The sequence below is a fragment of the Xiphophorus maculatus genome, chromosome 5, assembly GCF_002775205.1.
Source record: "Xiphophorus maculatus strain JP 163 A chromosome 5, X_maculatus-5.0-male, whole genome shotgun sequence".
Classification (NCBI taxonomy): Eukaryota; Metazoa; Chordata; class Actinopteri; order Cyprinodontiformes; family Poeciliidae; genus Xiphophorus; species Xiphophorus maculatus.
In genome coordinates, this window is record NC_036447.1 from 13,777,370 (window position 1) to 13,798,828 (window position 21,459).

At 36.3% G+C, this 21,459-nt stretch overlaps 2 protein-coding genes across 2 annotated transcripts; one reads left to right on the forward strand and one right to left on the reverse strand.

Moving 5' to 3' along the window:
• Nucleotides 1-2,080: 2,080 nt before the first annotated feature.
• tmem134 (transmembrane protein 134) lies at nucleotides 2,081-8,792 on the reverse strand. Its single transcript, XM_014472013.2, has 8 exons — nucleotides 8,577-8,792; nucleotides 7,998-8,243; nucleotides 7,844-7,911; nucleotides 6,546-6,632; nucleotides 6,388-6,464; nucleotides 5,371-5,415; nucleotides 3,712-3,765; nucleotides 2,081-2,450 (listed from the first exon to the last, which is right to left on the reverse strand). The coding sequence occupies exons 2-8, from the start codon at nucleotides 8,205-8,207 to the stop codon at nucleotides 2,368-2,370; spliced, it is 624 nt and encodes a 207-aa protein (XP_014327499.1). The 5' UTR covers nucleotides 8,208-8,243; nucleotides 8,577-8,792; the 3' UTR covers nucleotides 2,081-2,367.
• A 2,435-nt stretch (nucleotides 8,793-11,227) lies between these two features.
• On the forward strand, nucleotides 11,228-21,407 carry LOC102217540 (factor XIIa inhibitor-like). The gene is made up of 11 exons (XM_014472004.2): nucleotides 11,228-11,352; nucleotides 11,684-11,731; nucleotides 12,290-12,398; nucleotides 12,506-12,670; nucleotides 13,956-14,261; nucleotides 14,396-14,602; nucleotides 15,566-15,709; nucleotides 15,830-16,033; nucleotides 16,114-16,253; nucleotides 20,610-20,832; nucleotides 20,971-21,407. The coding sequence occupies exons 2-11, from the start codon at nucleotides 11,684-11,686 to the stop codon at nucleotides 21,216-21,218; spliced, it is 1,794 nt and encodes a 597-aa protein (XP_014327490.1). The 5' UTR covers nucleotides 11,228-11,352; the 3' UTR covers nucleotides 21,219-21,407.
• The last annotated feature ends 52 nt before the right edge of the window (nucleotides 21,408-21,459 follow it).

Here is a 21,459-nt window from a genome sequence, read left to right on the forward strand (position 1 = left end):
ATCTTAGGTAATAAATACAACGTTTGTAAAATATATATACCTAAGAGTTCAAAATGACTACATATAAACAAATAAATAAATAACATGCAATATGTTAATCAATAAATAACCTAGAAATAAGAACAGAAAAAAAAAATCAATTACCACAGACTTGTACATTGTAAAACTTGAAGGCAACAGGCAGAAATGACTTTTTGTGGTGGATTTTGGCAAAATGAGGGCATTTAATGAGGTTTAATTCAATTTAATTTAAATGCCCTTAAATTAGTATTTAAGGGCATTTGGATGAGTTTTTTTTTCTTTGTTAAGCAATGTGTCATTCCCTCAGCTATGTTGAGGACAGGTCTACAAAAACTCCAACCCATAACTAGCAGTGGGATGTTTTGATGTAATTGAATGTTTGTAATAGACAAGATGTACTCCTAAGGTACTTATGCCCATGTTATTATTACAAATGCTTATTCCCACAAAAGGTCTAATACAAGTTTAGTCTTCAGTTGTTTTTATAGCATTCACTATTATTTTTAGTTGTATCTAAAGAAATAGAAGCAATTTATTTTCCGTGCTTACTACCTAAATACATGACTAATCAGAAATATAAAATATTTTTTTATATTAGCACTACAAATAATATTATATAATGTAATGATATTTACTAGTTATGCACAAGTTTTATATGACAGATCTGTCCACTCTGTTTTTAGAAGAAAGAAGAAAGGCAGGCTTATAGAAGAACATTAAATTCATATGTAATATTTCCTTGTGACACTCAGAAGTGTGGCAACTATTGTGAATGTTTTCATAAATGTCTTTTGGCATAAAAAAGAAAAACAAGCTTTGTTGTCGACTGGAAATCTGTTTGAGAATTGAAGGTACTTTTTACTGCAATTTATGAAACTGTGGCAGTTTGAATCCTTGTTTGGGGAATTGTCAGCGCTGTGCAATTAATATTCAAATATGCTCATCTTGTGTGAGTCTGATGCTGTCACAAGCAACATGTATAAGTCTATCAAAAGAAGAACTACGTTAGAATTACTATAGATTTACAATTTGATTTTCACATTTTTTTAATTACTTGATAAAAAATTAAATACATACAGTGTTTTTCAGCTTGCTAAAGCATAAATCTGGCAACACTTTATGGAAGTTTTAGGCTCATTTTGTTCTTGAGTAACTAGCCCATGATTGGTGCCGAAATAAACTAGAAATGCAGCGAGTTATCAGCAGTGATAGCTAATTTTACTTTACACACTGACAATGAAAAGCATTTCGTTGCTGCTGTCTATCTTAATTGAATCCCACACAGGATTCAGGAAAGAAATTAATATTTCTAACAATCGAACCTGTTCACTTAAGACTTGGACATAAAATTGCTTTAAAACTATTTTGCAGAGAAATATAAGTCTGGACTTTCATGTAAATGACAAAGACAGCCTCCCACAGAAATGTCAAAGGACCAAATAAACATCTGAGGTCATCTTGCTTGTGGGCTAAAAAAAAAAAAAATCTTTACCCATAAAATATGCACCAAATAAAGCACACAGTTCTGGTGAGAAGCTTATAAAGTTTACATTCCCTTATCTTCATGATCAGTTTTGAGATTTCAATCATAAATTAGAAATGTTATTTTATTCCACAATGAAATCATCTTATAAGTGAATGAATTCAAAGCGAGAATTGATTTAGGGTTTTCAAACCATTTTAAATTTAATCATCTATATACCGGCTCAAAAATTCACACACACCCACTAATATTTGGTTAAAAGATCCATAGTAAGCTGGCTCCAAAACATCTTCCGTAGTCATCAGAAAGCTGTTTTCTTTGCCTATTTAATAAAAAGGCAAAATAAGCCAAGAAACCAATATTTTCTTTGTTTTAAAACACCTAATCCCTGTGCCATTGCACTTAATTACAAATAATGTATGGACTAATTTGTTTAGCATTACAAGGGCCGTTATCAGCAGCTGGTGTGAATTTAATATCAATAGAAATAATGCATTCATCATCTAAACATAAAAAAAAAAGATTAAGGAATGCTCATTATGAGTCTCATTGAAAACCAAATTCCTCTGCAACAAATTAAAATATATACACTTTTTTATTTTTTATTCACAGACATTATTCACACAACACTAAAAACCACAGGCAAGACCAATCTCCTTTTAGTGTGTACACAGAGCAACGTTAGTTCATGTAGGGGAAATGTAGTCAAGGCACAGAGTGGTTCAAGTAGCAGTGGTCATTACAATGATAAAAAAAACAACAACAATGGGACAGTATATTATGCTACAGAAGTTACAATGAAAACAACAGTTCAATGAAATAGAACACCAGGAATGGAGTGAAATGTAATGCGTAGTGAAATCTCATTTTTCAAAGTAAGGCAAGTAGAAAAATTTGAAGCCTCTTCGACCCTGGACAGCACAGGTGATGTAGATCACGTGATACGCTGCAGGAAAAAAATGGAAATGACAGTTATTGAAAGAAAAAGAGAGGGTTTCACAGGACTCTGGATCAATTCACCCCTCTGTCAGTTTTTATCCTCATTTCACTCCCACATGTTACCATTTTCTCCCTTCTATATTCCAGTAGCTACATGTAAATAAGCCACAATGAACCCCTGTGCTAAAAACACGGGTATAAATCTCTTTTTTTGTGTGTGAATTATACAGAAAAATAATCGTAAAATGTTCAAATATCATTCATAGAAAAATTTAAATGTACTTTATTTTGGGGGATCTTTTTATCACACCCTCTTTCCATTTGGTAGATCAATTTACTCCTTAAGACAATTATGAAAATAAGACTTAGCTGAATTATGACTCATTACCGGGTTAACTTACTCAGTAAGATACTTTGCAAATTCAGAAAAAAATATTTTTTCACATATCTTGGTGTAATTTATTCCAGCCATTTGAAGTAGCTGCTTTTTTATCCTTTCACTCAAACTTTTTCAAAGTAGCCTGGTTTTAACCAGCTGTTTAAATATTGAACAAGATCTGGCTTGAAAAACATTGATTTTATCTCCCAGCAGAGTAGTAAGTGGATCAAATAATGATAATATATTTATTCTAAATCTTTGAACAAACACCAGTGAACTGATTCCCCCCGCCAGATTTGTGGAAATGGCTCAGTGTCAAGCAATGGATGCTTCCCAACAGGCCTCTATGCAGTTCCACATGACAAGTATTATCACAGCATAAAAACACTCAAGGTGCTGAGCCAGAAGTACAAAACATGGAATGGATAACTGAAAAAATAGAAATAAAAATGTTTTTAAAAATGGCATAAAATAAAGCAAAAGCACATGTATAAATTTAGGATGAAACTAAAGGCTTTAAGACTAATGAAAAAATTCAGATATAAGAAAATATACAACTTTTTAAAAGTCCTGAGAAATCCTGATTTACAAAATAACTCTCATTATTTATTGAGAGTTATTTTATATATACTTATATTTCTTATATCTGAATATAAGTTGTATATTTTCTTATATTCAGATATAAGAAAATATACAACTTTTTAAAAGTCCTGAGAAATCCTGATTTACAAAATAACTCTCATCGCCCCCTGCTGGTAGATATATATATTCTAAATCTGGAAAAAGAGTGTCACAAAACGTCTAAAACAAAAGGTACCAGAATATCTTAAAAAAAAAAAAAAATGTTAAAATTAAAATGCACATTTGATGAAAGGGAAAATCTACTCACCTCCAGGGATAAAAAGAAGAAATCCAGGAACAAAGAAAATAGCACTTGAAACACCTGTAGGGACACTTTGATTAGTGACAGATCTGCTTATCTGTGCAACCAAACATTAATTTAATTCATTGATATTATCGAAGGTTTATGTTAAGTTGTTATTTTACACTAAAAAAAGTTTCTGAAAGTAACTCCTTTCCTCTGGGGTTCAATCGGTTGATTCTGATAAGAAGATCTGAATGTTAAATAATGTCTTCCCATCTGTTAATGCGACCAGACAATTCAGACTTGCTCTGTGATAAGAGCAATACGTAAATGTGGCGCAGAGATCTGATACAATCTAAGGCAAAGAGAACGTCTTACAGGTGATTTAAGCTGCAGTTCACAGAACTGAAGCAAACCGAGATGCTCTTCTTCTCTTCCCACAGCTTTTCTATGTGATTTCAGGTCTGAGGACTGACAGCCCTGGGAGAACATCGACTCCGTCCGATGAACATTTTCTGTTGTTATTTGGATAGAAGTTTTAGATCACTATTTAGATCACTGATCAAAGCACACATTGCCAGTTGAAGTCCCAGTTGATCGTATCAGGAGGTCCTACTGTCCTCCATAACAGTAGTACAGAAAAAAAGCCTTCTCTCCCCGGCCAGCCCATCATTTTGCTCAATGTATTTATTGGTAAGATAAACCAGGTGTTCCTCCTGCCTTGTTTGTCAAAGTTTCGGTTGCGTAAAACTTTGAACCAATCCTCTGACTGTAGATATGGGCCGGGTTGGGTGAGCTGCTGTTTTATTGCAGACAAACTTCTGATAATCAATGCACATATTTTCCGCCTGGGCAAATATGTTTTCCTGTTTTTCCCATATTGAAGAGCGACTTTGTCCTGTAATATCTAATTCTCAGGACAATACGGAACATCATGGAACACTAAAAGTATAAAATGACAAAACTCAGTCAACTGACTGTCATTGTTAGAAATGTCAACTGATGCAGTAAAAGAAAAAAAAACAAAACAACTTTATTCCAAGGCTTTTTACAAAAACATAAATAGTGCAGTGAGGCTAGCACTCTACTGCTGCTCTGTACCATCAGAAACAACATGTGAAAATCCATTCTGGAAACTCATAGCCTCCATTTCACACAAACCCCACAAGCCCCTGACCTTTGGTTTCTCCTCCAGCCCTGTGACTTCAGTGCAGTTATAAAAGCAGAGCAGCAGGGGATGTTAGCCTTCATAAAGAGGTTAAGAAACATCTCTATAGCAACATCTGAACTTGGGCTTTGAACTCTTGAAACCCCTTTACCACCAACCAAGCAGAGCATGTCATGGCCTCATAAAGACAAGACCGTACATGTATTTGCTAGAGATACATTATCAGACAGCCAGCGCCAATGTAGGCCAATTTTCAACTACTGATCTTCAATAAAAACGTTATTATTAGTCAATTTCAAAAATATCTTGTAAAAGAACAGATTTCAGGTATTTTTTGTACCTTGTATGATGCAGTAAAACATGTATTTATTTGCAATTCAGTCAGTTGGTCATGAAATGTGTATAATCAGTTTATCTATCTGGGATTTTCCACTAAATACACAATGATTAACAGATTGATTACGCAACTTCAGGAAACAAAAATTATAAACTGCTGCAGCTCAGAGGTTTCTTACCTGCATTTGGATTTAGCTGTATAACAATCCCTGTGAAAATGAGAGCTGAAAAGAAGCATAAAAATGAAAGAAGAGTGAGAAGGAAAGACAGATCAATACTATCAATAACTCAAATTTACAATTTCTAATTTATCTTAAAGGTGAAGTGAAAAACAGAGAAGGCTGATATTTAGCTGATCAGTACGGACAAAGTCCAATGCGTGGAGATGTCACTGACACAACACTATGCAAACTGTGCGGTGGAGCTGTTCCTGTTAAAATAATAACACATTTAAAGCCTTCTAAAGCGCCACTGACGTTGTGCAAACTTTGCAGTAAACATCTCTCTGATGTCTCAGCTAAAATTTGGTGGTGGCAGCATCAGGCTGTGGGAATGCTTTTCTTCAGCAGAGACAGGGAGCCTGGTTAGAGCCGATGGGAAGATGAATGAAGCTAATACAGGAAAACGCAAGAAGAAAAGCTACAAGAGATCACTTTAGACCAAGGCAGAGGTTTCCTGTCTAGCAGGCTAATGAGGCTAATCCTCCAGTCAGAACTACAGTGAAAAAAAACAACAACATACTTTTTTGTTTGGTGATGTGAGTATTTTCCAGCATGATAGAGAGTCATGTCACAAGGCTACAGTCGTAACAAAGCAGCTAAAAGCTCAGGGCACTGAAATCTTGGATCTGTGACCGTATGACTCTGCACATCCAATTCGATTGGATGTGCCCTGTCTTTATATCCAGCATGTGAGAGTTCAGGATTTATGAACAAAACTGTATTAAGTAGGAAAAAGGGTCAATGTTGTAAACACTGACTATTCACATGCATTTTAAATATTTGCTAAAGAAAGCTTTTAAAATGTGTTACTATTTTAAGGAAACATGTAAGAAAATTGAAGGGACAGAAGGTGCTAAAAGGTTTTGGCAAATTGAAGACATTTTAAGGTTTACAAAGTCCTGCACAAACTAATACTGTATTTGCGTATTTTAACTGTAATGAGTAAAACCAACACCTTATTTGCTTAAAACTTACCAACTCCAGTAATGAGGAGGAGGAATGAAGCAAGGACAACTCTTCTGTTTTTCTTCACCAGCGGATGGGAGACCCACCTGAGAAACATGCCTCTCTCTATTATTTCTGTTTGTTTGTGTTTCTCTGTGTGAAGGCAGGCGGTTGAGGACCGAACTTACCCGCAGCAGTGTGCCGAGAGCTGCGTGACCGAGCTCAGGGTGCTGAAGGACCACTGAGAGCTGCAGTACGACAGAGTTGCCGGATCACTTTGGAGAGGAAGGATGTATAAGTTCAGAACACAGAAAATTCAAAGCTTTTTTCTCTGACAAATTAAGTTGGACAGAACCGAGATTTTGAACAGAGACTGCCGAAAAAATAAATATGCTGTAAACTGATGCACATTGATTTTTTTGTTGTGTAAAAGAACAGGCTGACAAGTTATAATTTGTCTTGAAACAGAGTAAAGGAGTATGCTGTCAATTCTTTTTAATTGGGGTTTTAACTATCTTGTAGGATTTCACTGTACACTGTTTTTACAGTGATGGCTGTTATATTTTGCTATAAATATTTAACATTTAAGACTATTTCATCTTCAATTCATTCAGAAATTTAAAAAAAAATCTTCAAGCAATTCATACTTCTTAAAGAGGATTTCTACAAACATATATTTAAGTAGTCAAGTCATAAATGTAGACAGTGATCCTACATATGTTTCAAAATTTTATACTGCTTAAGACTCAAATGTCAATATATTCTGATCCAGCAGTATTCTAATCAACACATATTCATTGTTAGTTATTGTCTAGTTAAGTCAGTTTTACTTTAAAATCTCCAGCGCTTAGGTTTGTCAACTATAGACTGATTTATTACACGGTAAATACAGATAAGCAGAATTTTACTACTTCCTGTAAAAGTAAAAAATTAAATGTTTCAGTGCTTTATTTGATTCCTATGCCTGACCTAGCCTTTAATACTCAATAAAAATCTGATGTAAGAGCGTTTAGATGTCCAAAAAGTAGCCAATTAGGTATTTGTTTTAAAATGTGTGAATGACTTATCTGCTGACAGACTGACAGCCAGTCCAGGGTGTACAGTACCCCACCGGTTGCCCAATGAGTGCTGGGAATAGGCACTACCTCAGCCCTAATGTATATTTTGGGGCAAAAAGGAATATCTTAATGATTTCAGTGGATTCCATAGAACCCTGAAAAAACAAGCCAAAAATTCAAGTTCAGGTGTGCCAATTGAGAGAAAATTGGTGCAAGTTAAACATAAATAAATTTAAGAAGTACTTAACCTTTAGAAGTGAGTATATTTGATTGTTAACAATAAAATCTTAAAGCTCAATCATTCTTTCCAAAGTGTCCTTTATTTCCAAAACTGGAAAATGATAAAAGCTCTGTGAAAGTACTTTAAGGAACTGATTTGTAGAAAACTTTATAAGATATTACAGAAACTCCCCCAACCTCGGCCCTACCTGATTTTGAAGAAGTTATTGAAGGTAGAATTGCCATTGTTGCCCATTGCGTCTTCATTTTCCAGATTCTATGGGAATCAGCAGATATAAGGGAATAAGCCAGGCTACATAAAAAAAAAAGGATGAAGATGGACGGTGAGTTTTGTTTTTGTACCTGATACTTCATATTGCTGTGATCAGGTGAGCTTGTGCCTGCAGCTGAAGGGTGGGTCTGCGGTTTGGAGAAAGACAGGGGCCCAAACGTCATCTCTCCGTCTCTGTCCCTGTCCCTGCTCTTCCAGCCCTCCGGGTCTCCATCACTCACAGCCTCCTCCTCATCTCCATCCAACACGAAGGCATCATCAATGGTGAACTGCGCTGCCATGCTCTCAGTCCCTGAGCTGCTGGGATCCGATGCTCACTGCAGAATCAGGGGCAGAAATCACTCTCATACCACCGGTTTTCTAACACACGAGTGCCTGAACTTCTGCTTTTCTTCGCGTTAACCCTGTAATACAAACTCCTTAGCGCAACAGTAACAAGTTTAGCTTCATTATATAAACACATCCACCTTCTACGTTATGAAAACAATAAATACAACCTAAAAAAAAAAGGACGCCAGACTCGTTTTGTCAATATATCTGAGCAGACATGTCCTACGTTTCCCTCGTCCAACGCTAACTCTGGGAGGTCTGTTTCTGCCATTGTTTGTCCTCTTTCCGCTCGCCGATCAGATGACCACAGCAAAACTTACTGTCTTTGGAAAATCTTCTCTCCAAGGAGGAAAAAACTTCACTCAAAGTCGTTTGAAGAAGCGTTGCATACTGTTGCAATCTAATGAGAACCCGAATGAAACTTTGCTTTGGGTGTATTTCAAAGGAATCTTTGCTCAGTTGTCTTAGACAACAAAGGAGCTTCTTCAAAAGTTTTGGAACTCGTTTTTTTTTAACGCTCGGCCCTCGATTGGACACGACTGATTCCGCCCAAGCAGCAAAACCGTCAGGCCGCTTAATCATCTGTCGATTTATCCACCCATACACACCCGAAACGTCGATAACCAGATGTTTTCCACCTAATAATTTTAACTGATTATTGTTGTTCGAGCCGTAAGCTGTTTCGTTTTTACGTTGTAAACGTAAAAACAAAATATACCACGGATGTATGTCATTGTGAACGACGAGAAGTTAAACAAATAAAAATAACAGAACTACGAAATTAATAGATGGACAATGAAAAGATCTGTTACCGCCACTCGGACATCAGAATCAATGTCATCGAAAGCTCTACCGTGAAAAAAATGTTCATTTTTCATTTTTGCTTTTGTTGTCACACTTATTTGTTTGAGATCATCAAACATTTTTAATATCAAGCACGAGGAGTTAGAAAAAGCAGCCTTCAAACAACGCATGTGTTCATTAAAACAGCTAAATATATCCAAACCAAGTTTAATTCTGCTTCACCATTTCCTGATTATAGACTGAACTGACTGACTGAAAATCAGTCAAGTAGTAAGAAAAATAAAAAAAAAATAACATCACACAGCGATGATATCTACATAAAACTGAGAACAGATGGGAACGGTGGACATCTGGGAAAGGGTACAAAGTAATTTCTAAAGTTTTGGTATTTGTGCAAACTTGAGAGCCATTATTTACAAACTGACAAATTATTTATCTTTCCCATATGCCAGTTATTCCCAAAACATTGGGAAATTATTCTAATTATTCACTAATAAGAAAAATCTGGAACTTAGAAAGTGTGCATCCTGCAACTTACCCAGCGTTTCAGAAAAAGTAAAATTATACTCACATTTAAAGCCACCTTTAAAATAAAAACAAAGACATGGGAAAATGTTATCATCTGTCATCAACTGGAGCTCACTGAGAGTTTGAAAAATTTGAATATCTTTGGTCACATATCAAGACTGTAAAAAGAAAAAAAACCCAGCAAATAATGGTGTGTGTGTACCTGAACCTTTATTTATTTGACCTGTTGGGGTTCATACTGTGAACAAAACAACAGCTACATATTTCAACTTGTTATAATGTAATGTTATTACAAAGTCTGCAAAACCTTTAAAGTGTGTTGCTCATAATTGGGGATAGGCAGGAAGAATTTCAGATTGGAGGTTTTTCAAGGTAAGTGAAAAGGTGAAAATTAGGTTTATGCATGATTTACAGCAATCAGTAATCACTGCCAATACTGTCTAATTGCAGCTTGTCTGCTGCATTTCTGATTACTTTTTCCGCCCACTGTCTTACATAAAGTATCAGCATGGAGCCTAGTGAACGGCATGAATCTTAGTGGATTAAGAAGGTAGACTTTTGAGGGGGAGAGGAGATGTTTTTAGATTTTGTTTGGGCCCAGATTGTGTTTCAGTTTTAGTTTTGAAGTTGTTCAAGTTAATTGTAATTATGTAAATATTTTTCTAGAAATATAGTTTAGTACACATGTGCATTTTCAATCTGGAAATGTAAATGCTGTCTCCACCCCTTAATTAGAGCTGGTATGAGCTAAAGATTTAAAAGCTGGGTGGCTCGGATCAGGAGGAGACTCTCTCTCCTGCTGATGGCTGAGAAAGGTGGGACTCATGTCTTGCTGTGAAACTGTAACAAAGTGTTTTTGAAGAAGTGCATATACAGTATACAGTATATACTGTATATATATATAACGATTCAGAGCCTTGCAATTGTTGGATCCTGTCTGGTTCTTGCATTTTTGTTGGGCATTGTTTTGCTGCCTTGGCCATTTTTTAGGCCTGAAAGGAGTTTGACACAGATCTCAGACCAACAGAAGCCAACAAATAAAAATATAGATTACATTTTTATTCTTTTCTCTCTGCTCTGATATCTCTGAAAACTCTGTGTAATACTTTCCTAATGAGAAAGGATTTCATAGGCCATCATTTAATATTAAACCAGTTGATATTGATTTGTACATAGCAGCTCAAATATCTCCTAAATACTGACAAACTTTTTCTAACTTTTAAGCTTCCTATGACTTTTTGCACATTATCCTCTTTGTCTACTCAATATTTATTTTCTTTAACATTACACTCCATTACACAAATCTTAATTTTTTAAACATTTGTTTTGTGTGTGCGTGGGTGCGTGGGCGTGTGTGTGTGTGTATGAGAATGTTGTTGCCAACATCTGGAATGAGTTCCAATTCAATGATGATACAAATATATTTAATGAAAATAACATGTTGACACATTCCATTCTCATATAATCCACTGTATCTCTTTAAGACTAAACTAACTATAAGAAAAGTAAAATACAGGCAGGTATTTAAACAAATCTCCTTAATATCTGTTGCCATCAAGTGAAATCATGTGATTTCCAGAAAGTCAGATGGCGGTATGCAAACAAACATCTCTAAACCAACAAAGACAAACTATTGTCAACTGCAGTTCAGAGGGGCAGAAAAATCAGAGGTGGAGAAGGAAACGAACAGCGAGCTCACAAAAAGGCAGTGCTGATAAAAGTTTGTGTTATTCCTGCATTTGGACATTTGGAGAAACAGAAGCTGTGAGTTTTCGCCCTTTTTTCTACTTTTTTCTCTGAATAATGAATAAAAATTATGCAATTAAAACCATAGGTTTCTATAGATGATGTCCAAAAGTGCCATGCCTGCTGCAAAAATTACTTGGGCATTTAAATGTTTTTGTTAATTAAACTTCAGTGTTGATTAGACTCTGTTATAATTACAAAACAATGTTTGGGCAAGATAATTTTAAAAAACATTTTATATGTGAAGGTTCTCAGTGCTTTGCTGGTTGCAACACATATTGATCTTTTTCCAGGCGTAGTGCCATAGTAATGTTGAAATCACTGACTTCTAATCTAATTCTCTTTGCAGATGAAGCAGCAGGCCATAGTTTGCCTCTTGTTGTGGCTCACGTTTGAGGTAAAACTAAAGACATTTGAACCTGTTACTGTGGATATGACAGTAATTTGCTAAATTACAAAATAGTGAGCAGCGTCATTACTACAACACAACACAGGGTGTTGCATATGGGACAACAAATTTAAAAAAAATTATTCAGGTCTCACCTCATTAACTAGCATACTTAATGAGAGTCAGTGCACAGTACACATTCTTGATGAACAAATATGAGAATTATGCCATCCACTGTGCCAGTCTAAACAGAAAAAAAAAAGAAAAGCAAAAAGACCCACATAGGACTGCAAAAAAAATCAGCAATAATTATTTTCCATAATATTGTTATCAATGAATAATTACTGGGATTTTTTGAAATGCCATGCTAATAATGTAACATTACATTATTTTCCAGTTTTAATTTGTATTTTTTTAAGGGTATTACATTATAAGTCAATATTATATTTCAGATTTCTAATGGGGTCTGAATACTTCAACAAGGCAATGGAGTTGGAGTCAGTCCTGGAAATCCTAAATGTTTTTTCTTTTATTTGCACAATTTGATCTTTTGTTCTTTTTCTTCAGCCTGCTTCATGCATGCGTATCCGGACTCCTCAAGGCTCCATGGTGGAACTGCCCTGTTACTCATCAGAAAGTGACATACCTGGCGCAAAAATTACCTGGACATTTAATGGTGCTGTTATTATTTCTGATTTCCAGTATCACTGAAATATTCATTACTTAACACTCAAACTATCTGCTCTATGTTTTATCTGTGGGCGTGTGTGTGTGTAATTACAGGACAAAACATTAGTGACACTGCCCTGTCACCTGGCTCAGCAAAACATGTGAAGAATGGTTTTTACATCTCTATATCTGCTGTATCTACTGCCAGCGAGGGCGAGTATGTGTGTGTGGCAGTGTGGGAACAAGGAGAGGTGACGACTACGTACAGCCTCACAGTTGGTGAGAAATATTTTACCAAAGATAAAAAGGGAGGATTTATCTCTTCAGACTGCAGTATGATCTCACACTGAACATTTAAAAAAAAATCCAATTTGAGTATAATACTCGTTTTTAACAAGGTTGTTGGTTGCACAAGTAATTGTATAACGTACAAATCCTTTAAAACGAGAACCATTTTAGCTATGCTGTATTTTCAAAGACGTTTAGAGTTCCTAAGAGTTACATGCCTTTCTTTTCCCATGGGTTAAAAATATGATGATGCAGAAGCCCAGTTAAGCCACAACCTCGTAGACTGGACACTACACATACTTAACTGCCTCTTGAAACAGAAGTAAAAAAACAATATCTCCAAAACTCACTAGTAGCAAAAAGCAACATTTTGGGGTTACCAATTCCTCAGAATAGCCATTATGTCTTGTTTCCTCTGAGCGGTACGGCACACCTGTTTGGTGTGTTATTTTGTCTGTTCCAATTGTAAAAGTAGAGCATACAACCAACTGGTACAGCACCAGTCCTGGGCCATCTTTAGTTTTAGGTTCAAAGGACAATGTTACGGTATGTGGAGCAATGGTGTCACTGAACACAGTCCATCGATTAAGGCATGTTAGAGCTGTTGGACAGCAGTGCTGTAGGAGTGACAGAGGAGATCAAGGTAAAAGTGGGACTGCATTAGATAGATTCTAAGCCCCCTGTTGTTTGCTTTAAAGACAAACAGTCTAACAAATGAGGTTATACAGATGGCACTGGTGCCACCGGCAAATTGCTCCAGGACAGCTGTGGTTTACCACCATCAGTGTGTGAATGGGGGTGAACTGAAAGTAGTGTGAAGCACTTTGATAAAGCATTATACAAGTACAGACCATTTGCCATTTTGAGAGAAAAGTTTGGACCTACCACAACATTCCATGTTTTCTCTGTTTATTAATAAAAGCTCTCGTTCATTGAGCTTTGGTGGAATCCCAGTGATCAGATCTGTGTGTGGCTAGTGAAAATTAATTTACCATTCTAAAAGCCTGTGGTTGATCACAGTTAGCTCATAATTTAACAACGGGAACAAATCCTTTTTCTTGCAGGGCCCGGTTGGTTTGAGTTGAATTTTTTTTTTTTTTTTTGCATATTAAATTGTCATTTGAGAACCGCCTTTTACATTTACTCAGATTATCTTATTTAAAAATTTGCCTGATGATTTGACCCATTTAAAAAGGCAAAACAAAATGCACAGGTGATGAATATATGGAACCTAAAAAAGCTTATTAGTTTGTGTCTTTTTGTCTTTCATCTTCAGAGTCTTTTCACACCACTGTTAAGGTGACTGAGGACTTGAATGCGTACCTCCCATGTTACTTACCATCTTCCAGCGAAAATGGTAACATCTCTAATGCACAGTGGTTCAAAGAAAGCGGTGTGGGTAAAAAAACGAGACTAAACACAGAGGAGGATGACTCCAGAGATGCAAAAATTGAACTGCTTTTACCAAATGAACAAGATCAGACCATCATTATCAAAAAAATTGACATGGGGGATGCTGGGGTTTACATCTGTGAATCTGCTGAAGGGGAAAGGCTAAACTCGTTACGACTTGAAGTTGAAGGTATTTTTGATAAATATCTCTGTTAAACTTTCCCTGCATGACAAGAGCATTTTTGTTCATATAAAAATGTTTTATCTAATAGCATCTGAATTGATATTTCATTATCCATAGTGCATGTTTAAACTTTGTTTCAGCTCTTCCCAAATATTCGTGCAAAGACCTAATCGAAGAGCTGGAGCCCTGCCAGGAGGAAAACAGCCGAACAGCCGAACCCATACTACGAGAATCTCTGACAGAATTTTCAATGAAGCTCTATTCCTACCTGAAACAAGATGAGCCTTTGAGCAACATACTCTTCTCTCCAGTCAGCATCAGCGCCATACTCTCTCACCTGTTGCTAGGTACAAATACATCAAGAACCTTTTTTGATTGTAACACTTTAAAAAAGTCTCAGATGTAATGTTTGGCAACTTTTTTATTCAGATTGCTTTTTTAGTTCAGTTAGAAATAGTCAGCGGCCTTTCTCAGATGTTGTAAATTTGCTGATTCATCCTTTCCTATTACATTATCTGAAAGTTCCATCCATCCATCCATCCATCCATCCATCCATCCATCCATCCATCCATCCATCCATCCATCCATCCATCCATCCATCCATCCATCCATACATACATCCATACATACATACATACATAATACAAACTTTCTATTCTTACAAACATTATGTTAGGTCTAAATTACCTAAACACAGACACAAAGAAGAGACAAGAGTCAGAATTTAGTTTTACCTGCAGGGAGAGCACAGTTGAAACCCAGTTACAGATTTCTGCCTATGCTCTGAAGCTTCAACTGAGTCTTACCCTGCTTTTATTAGAATTAGGAACACCCTAGTTACATGACAGTGTGCAGCCCTTAAGGGAGGGGGAGCAGAAAACAGCTGCACACTCACATGAACACAACTCATTCATACAATCTTCAAAAGCATATTTCATAAGATAAGACTATAGGTTTGCAGTTCCTCTGGGCAATCAACGCCGGAATGTCTCGTTCATGGTATCCTCCTGTTTCACTCCTCAGCAGACCGCTTCCAGAGTTTCTGCAAACACTTCAAAACACTCAAAGCACATCATTAAAATGTAAATGCAAAGATAAATAAAATGGATGATATTATAAAATAAAGGTAAAGCAAATAAATGATAATTAACTATAAAATCCTTCCAAAACATTAGTAGCCAAATCACTTCTACAAAATCACTCCTAACCCTTAACTGTCATGGTACTTTCAACTTTTTGAATTTAATTGTCAGATATTTTATGTAACTCTCCATGTTACTTTTACAAGGATTATTTTTTTTTACCCACAGGTGCAAGAGGCAACACCCGCAAAGCTCTGGAGAGAGCTATCTGTGTGCCTCACGACTTCAACTGCGTTCATTTCCAAATGAAGAAGCAGAAAGAGAAGATGGGGCAGTCCTTGCAGATGGCTTCCCAGATTTACTATAACTCAAGTACTGTATCAGCAGAATTCAATGCAAAAACAGAATTTTTTTTCCCCACTCATTTGCGTTGGTCCATCACAGAAAACACTTTACAGATCATTGTGGGGTTTTTTTATTTCCTTTTCTCAGAAATGAATCTGAGTGAGTCCTTTCGTAGACAGTCTGTTGAGCACTACGGGGCAGAACCTACAAAACTGCTGGCGTCCAGTGAGGAAAACATGAGGATGATTAACGGCTGGGTGGCAAACAAGACCAACAACAAGATTACAAGTATAATTGATGATTTATCACCAAACACTCAGCTGATCCTCCTCAATGCCGTGTCATTCAGTGGTCAGTAAATATCCATCTCTGTGTACCAAAGACTGCAGATTTGAACGCTTGCTTATCGTCTGTGTGTTCATGTGTTGCAGGTCAGTGGAAGTTTAAATTTAGTGAGAAGCCAAAGAAAGGATTTTTCGTGAAATTCAGTGGGGATATGATAAGGGTGCCACTCATCCATCATTCGAAATACATGGTATCTATGACGTATGTTTCTGAACTACAGGCACAGGTAAGAACCGGCCAACTTTAACCACTCACTTTATTTCTGTACTTGCTTGATCTGATTCTTGGTTGCAGGGTTAGGAGCTGGTCCCAACAACTGAGGTTGGAGCACAAAGTATATACAGAACCATAACTTTAGAATAACCAGTTGTATGATTTTGTATAAGTGGAGTAGTTTGGAATAACCAGAGAAAACACACTCAGCCACAGCGAAAACATTAAAACTTGGCATGCGTAACATTTCCTTCAGTGTAAAGCATAATATATGCTGCGGTTCTTGAAAGATGACTAAGTCAGAGCCTCTCCAAAATTGAAGCTCTTGTGGATTTTTTCCAGCTGTGCAGTGACAACACATTACTACTACTGCAGCTGCCACTTTTTCTTGTCTGGCAGCTGTTATTTTAGTCAATCTATTAACAATAGCTGTATTTAGTTTAGTATTTGATTCACTTTTGGATGCCCAGAATGAGCTAGGAAGTGCCACTAGTGAAAGAATGTGGACCTGTTAACCCTGCTTTTTAATGTTGAATAAGGGAAATACAATGAATATATTTGTATGACTTTTAAAATATTCCTGTTCCACAGTCAAAATTAGGAAAACACCTACACTAAAAATAAAACACTGGGAGAAAAAGAAAAAATAGACTTTGCGGCAGAAGTTTAAGTCTTGACATTAATGCCATCTGTTGGCCAATTTACTTTCAGTTGTGTACCTGATGACTGCTGCTACTCGTGGTTTGACCCTCCAATGTAGAGCTGTTTTCTCAGATCTTGAAGCTGCTGGCTCTAGCTGCTATCTTTCCGTCTTGGACTATATAACATTTTTTCTGAGACAAAAAAAAAAAGATCTAGGTCATTCTAAAGCTTTTCATCTAGTGCTGATTATCCTCTTTTCATTACTGTCCACAGTGTCACATATTTGGAGCCTGCCATAGCAAACCATAGGAGAACATTGAAATACCTTGCAAAGCAAAGCAAATGCAAAGCAAGGCATTTCAATGTCTCCATGCAATGCCGTTAATGTGGCTCGTTCCACTGCACCCCCACAATATCAAGACATGCGACTGAATCTCAGCATGTGGGCTATTACTTCTGTTGGCATTTCAAGTAACCATGGCGACGTAATTAGCGGAAAGAAACGAGCTAAATTCAATTAAAACTAATTCCAACCTACACTGTTTCGTGTCAGTTAAACTCAAAACAGAGATAGAATTCTGTCTCCTCCTTTGTGTCTCACTCACACATGACAGTTTTCAGAGAGGATTAATTATATAGCACTGAGCGCTGAGGCGGGCAGAGATGTAGAGAACTACAGAAATGGCAGAACACTTCGTTCCTACAGAGGAGGGCAGAGCTTCCAGTTAGAACTACAGAGAAACCATCTTGGCGGAAAACTTACCACAGACAAGTATATATGTTTTATAATATATTTATCACCAATCACAAAAAAATATATATTTATATATTTTTGCTTTTCTGCAAAATTCACCAACTGCACAATTCTTATTAAGTAGTATAAGATAAGTAGTACTTCAGAAGAGCAGAGGAAATGTTTTTTTTGAACAATAACAATATTTGTTGTTAATCTGTTGCTAAGAGATGAACGCATTTTCTGGTAACCAAGTACCACAAAGTAAACATCTGATTTTTACTTTTGCAATATTTACCAACTGTAAATTTCTTGTGTCTAAGCAGATAAGCAGTATTTCAAAAGAGTTTATGTTTTATAAACAATAATTAATTTGGTGTTTAGAGATGAGCGTTGTTTTTTTTCTGGTAACAAACTGCCACAAAGTATAAATAAGATTTTTACTTTTGTGTTGAAAGTCTGTTTTACAGTATATTTGCCACCAATGACAGAAAAAAAAAACATTTTCACTTTTCTGAAAAATTCACCAACTGCATAATTCTTGTTAAGTAGTTATGTAAGATAAGTAGTATTTCAAAAGAGCAGAAGACATCTTATGTTTTTTGAACAATAACAATATTTGTTATTAATCTGTTGCTAAGAGATGAGCGTATTTTCTGGTAACCAAGTGCCACGAAGTAAACATTACTTTTCTAAGGTAAAAACCAGAAGGCAGTGCATAAACATTAACACAAATATTGCTAATGTAGTTACTGCCCACATTAGCAGCAGCTTTTTCTCTAAAATAAGCTTTTTAGCTATTTTGTTTATTTATTATTTATGTTTAGCACACTGAATGGAGAATGTCAATGTAAGACAACATGCTAGTTATACCCCACATGCCACTGACAGCATTTTGGCTAACGTTAGCATTTTGGCTAATTTTAGCTGATTTTAATATACTAAATGGAGTAGGTTCATGTTACTCAACATGCTTGTGACTCTTCACATTGAGTACATTGTAGCTTACTTTAGCATTGATGCTAATTTTTAGCATCAGAACTCTGGGTTCCAACAGATGAGCACATTTTGGTAGGCCCCGTTTAAATTTCTTCAGAAATGTTCTAGTTTCCACTATTATCTTTATTTCTACAATAGATCATTGTAAAATAGACAATAATAAATGATTAGCTATTTGCAGGTTTCTTTGCTTTATTGTCACAAAATTGATAAAGGTCAATGAAGGCATTGACGTTTGTCATACTTAGTTGGCTGAGATACATAAATGAATTAAATATCAGACAAAGATTACCAGAGTAAAATTTAAAATGCAGTTTCCAAATTATGACTGTATTTAATATGAGAAATAAACTATCTAAGCCAACCCAATTCTATGTGACTCCACAATCCACAGTGAGAGCAATTATCCACAAATGGAGAAAACATGAACAGTGGTGAACTTACTGCTTACCAAAAGTGAAACATTTTGAAATGTGTGGGTCTTGTTCTGACATAGACTTTCGGGAAAAAAAACATCATAACTATAGTCAAACATGGTAGTGGTAGTGTAGCACTGTTTTGCTTCTGGACAAATTGTACGACTCAATGGAACCATACGTCCTGCCAATGATGAGAAAATCATGCTGAAGAATTTCCACTGATAAATGTGAGATCTTAAGCTTAGGAGCTTTTGGATCATGCAGCAGAATGATTTTTCAAAAGAGCACTAAGAGGACTACTTCTGAATGGCTTAAAACCTGAAAAAAATCTTAAGACGTTTTGGAGTGGCCTGATCAAAGTCCAATTTAAATCCTCCAAAGTGGCCGAATAAAAGCAATTGCAAAGATGAGTGGGCTGGAGTATCTCTACTCTGTGTAAAACAACTGATTGTCAGTTTTTGTAAATACTATTTGCATTTGTTGCTGCCAGGGGTTGCATATGCAGTTATTAGAGAGCCCTCAAGTTTTGATATTGGATCAGGTTGGCTTCAGATAGCTTGCTCCTTTAATAAATTAAATTATCATTTCAAAACAGTTTTATTTAGATCAACCTTGCCTGATGTTCAAATTTGACTTATGATGTGAAACCTTTGACAAAAAGGAGAAAGAAATACAGAAGAAAAAAAACAGGGTTAACACTTTCTCACTGTCTTGGCAAATTTTAGAAGTCCTCTTGTAGCCATTCCAAGAAATGGCAACAAAAAAAGATGATTCTGTCTTTCACTGAAAAACATGGGATGTGTTTGAAAGGAAAAAGTTAAAATCAATCAATCAATCAATCAAATTTTATTTGTATAGCACATTTCAGCAGCAAGGCATTTCAAAGTGCTTTACATCATTACAAACACAGAATCACAATGCAATATAGAATCAATCATTAAGTCAAGTTACATCAATAAATTTGTAATTGATTACATTTCAAATACAATTCTAAACAGGTGGGTTTTCAGTTGAGATTTAAAAGAAGTCAGTGTTTCAGCTGTTTTACAGTTTTCTGGAAGTTTGTTCCAAATTTGTGGTGCATAGATTGCTGAAAGCTGCTTCTCCTCGTTTGGTTCTGGTTCTGGGGATGCAGAGCAGACCAGAACCGGAAGACCTAAGAGGTCTGGAAGGTTGATACAATAAAAGCATATCTTTAATGTATTGTGGTGCTAAGCCGTTCAGTGATTTATAAACTAACAACAGTATTTTAAAGTCTATTCTTTGAGCTACAGGAAGCCAGTGGAGGGACTTTAAAACTGGTGTTATGTGCTCTATCTTCCTGGTTTTAAAAGACGTCCGCATAGAGATATCTAGTGATCTCAATGTGGTTGGAATTGTTTAAATGGGCTAAGTAAGTAAGACATTTAATGTGTATTTGGATTATGCTGGACTTGGATTATGTCATGTGGCTGATGATGGTCACCTCCTGATTAAGTCAACTGTTATTTGTGGTGTGTAGCTGAACTTTTATTGTCTTTTCTGACTTTGTTGTTGTAATTCTAGAGAGGACTTGACACATCTTGTTTGTCCATAGGTTGTGAGGTTTGCTCTCACAGGTGACAACAGTCTCTACATCCTCTTGCCATATGCCAACAAACTGTCTGACCTGCAGCAGACGGAGGACAAGATGACGGACGCAAATGTGCGTCGAATGATAGGTCTAGTAAACGCAGTCTCTCCCCAGAACATGGAGGTCACTCTACCCCAAGTCAAGCTGGATGTGGAGCCAAACATGAAAACGCTCATCAAGAAATTAGGTTTGCTACTCTTCATATTCAGATGTTATTCAGGCACCATCGCTTTTAGCCTTCCTTAATCAGTGCCATGATGACACATTTCTTATGAAATATGTTGCTTCATCTGCTCTTTGATATATCTTTCATCCCTCTAACCAGGCTTGTCATTACTTTTTGAGAAGCCCAGCCTGTGTGGCCTATCCTCAAACGTCAGTCTGGTTTTGGATGATGCCAAGCACAAAGCCTTCCTCGCCCTGACTGAACAAGGAGTTGAGGCTGGCGCTGTCACCAGCTTGTCGTTCTCTCGCTCCTTCCCTACCTTCAGTGCTCTCCGGCCATTCATCTTGCTGCTGTGGAGTGACCAGGCCGATGTGCCACTCTTTATTGGCCGAGTGTTGGAACCATAAGAAGCAAAAATGGAGAGAGGCAAAGGAGCAGAAAACAAATGATTAATGGAGTCTGCTCATCAAAGAGTAAACCATGCAAGATAGCATCAGTATATTTCTGAAACTTGATGCAGTAAGCAGTACCTTTTAAGAAGTACAGTTAATGTTTATGTGGTACACTTATGACAAATAAATGAAAAATACACATAATTACTGCCTGACTTATATTGTTGTAGGGATAATTCACACTAGACAATTTTAG

Coding starts and splice junctions, on each gene's coding strand:
- LOC102217540 (XM_014472004.2), top strand. CDS start 11,684: ATGAAGCAGCAGGCCATAGTTTGCCTCTTGTTGTGGCTCACGTTTGAG. Junction 14,262..14,395: donor GTTACGACTTGAAGTTGAAG/GTATTTTTGATA, acceptor ACTTTGTTTCAG/CTCTTCCCAAATATTCGTGC. Junction 20,833..20,970: donor AACGCTCATCAAGAAATTAG/GTTTGCTACTCT, acceptor CCCTCTAACCAG/GCTTGTCATTACTTTTTGAG.
- tmem134 (XM_014472013.2), bottom strand. CDS start 8,207: ATGGCAGCGCAGTTCACCATTGATGATGCCTTCGTGTTGGATGGAGAT. Junction 6,633..7,843: donor AATAACTTCTTCAAAATCAG/GTAGGGCCGAGG, acceptor TCCTCTCCAAAG/TGATCCGGCAACTCTGTCGT. Junction 5,416..6,387: donor CCTCCTCATTACTGGAGTTG/GTAAGTTTTAAG, acceptor GCTTCTTTTCAG/CTCTCATTTTCACAGGGATT.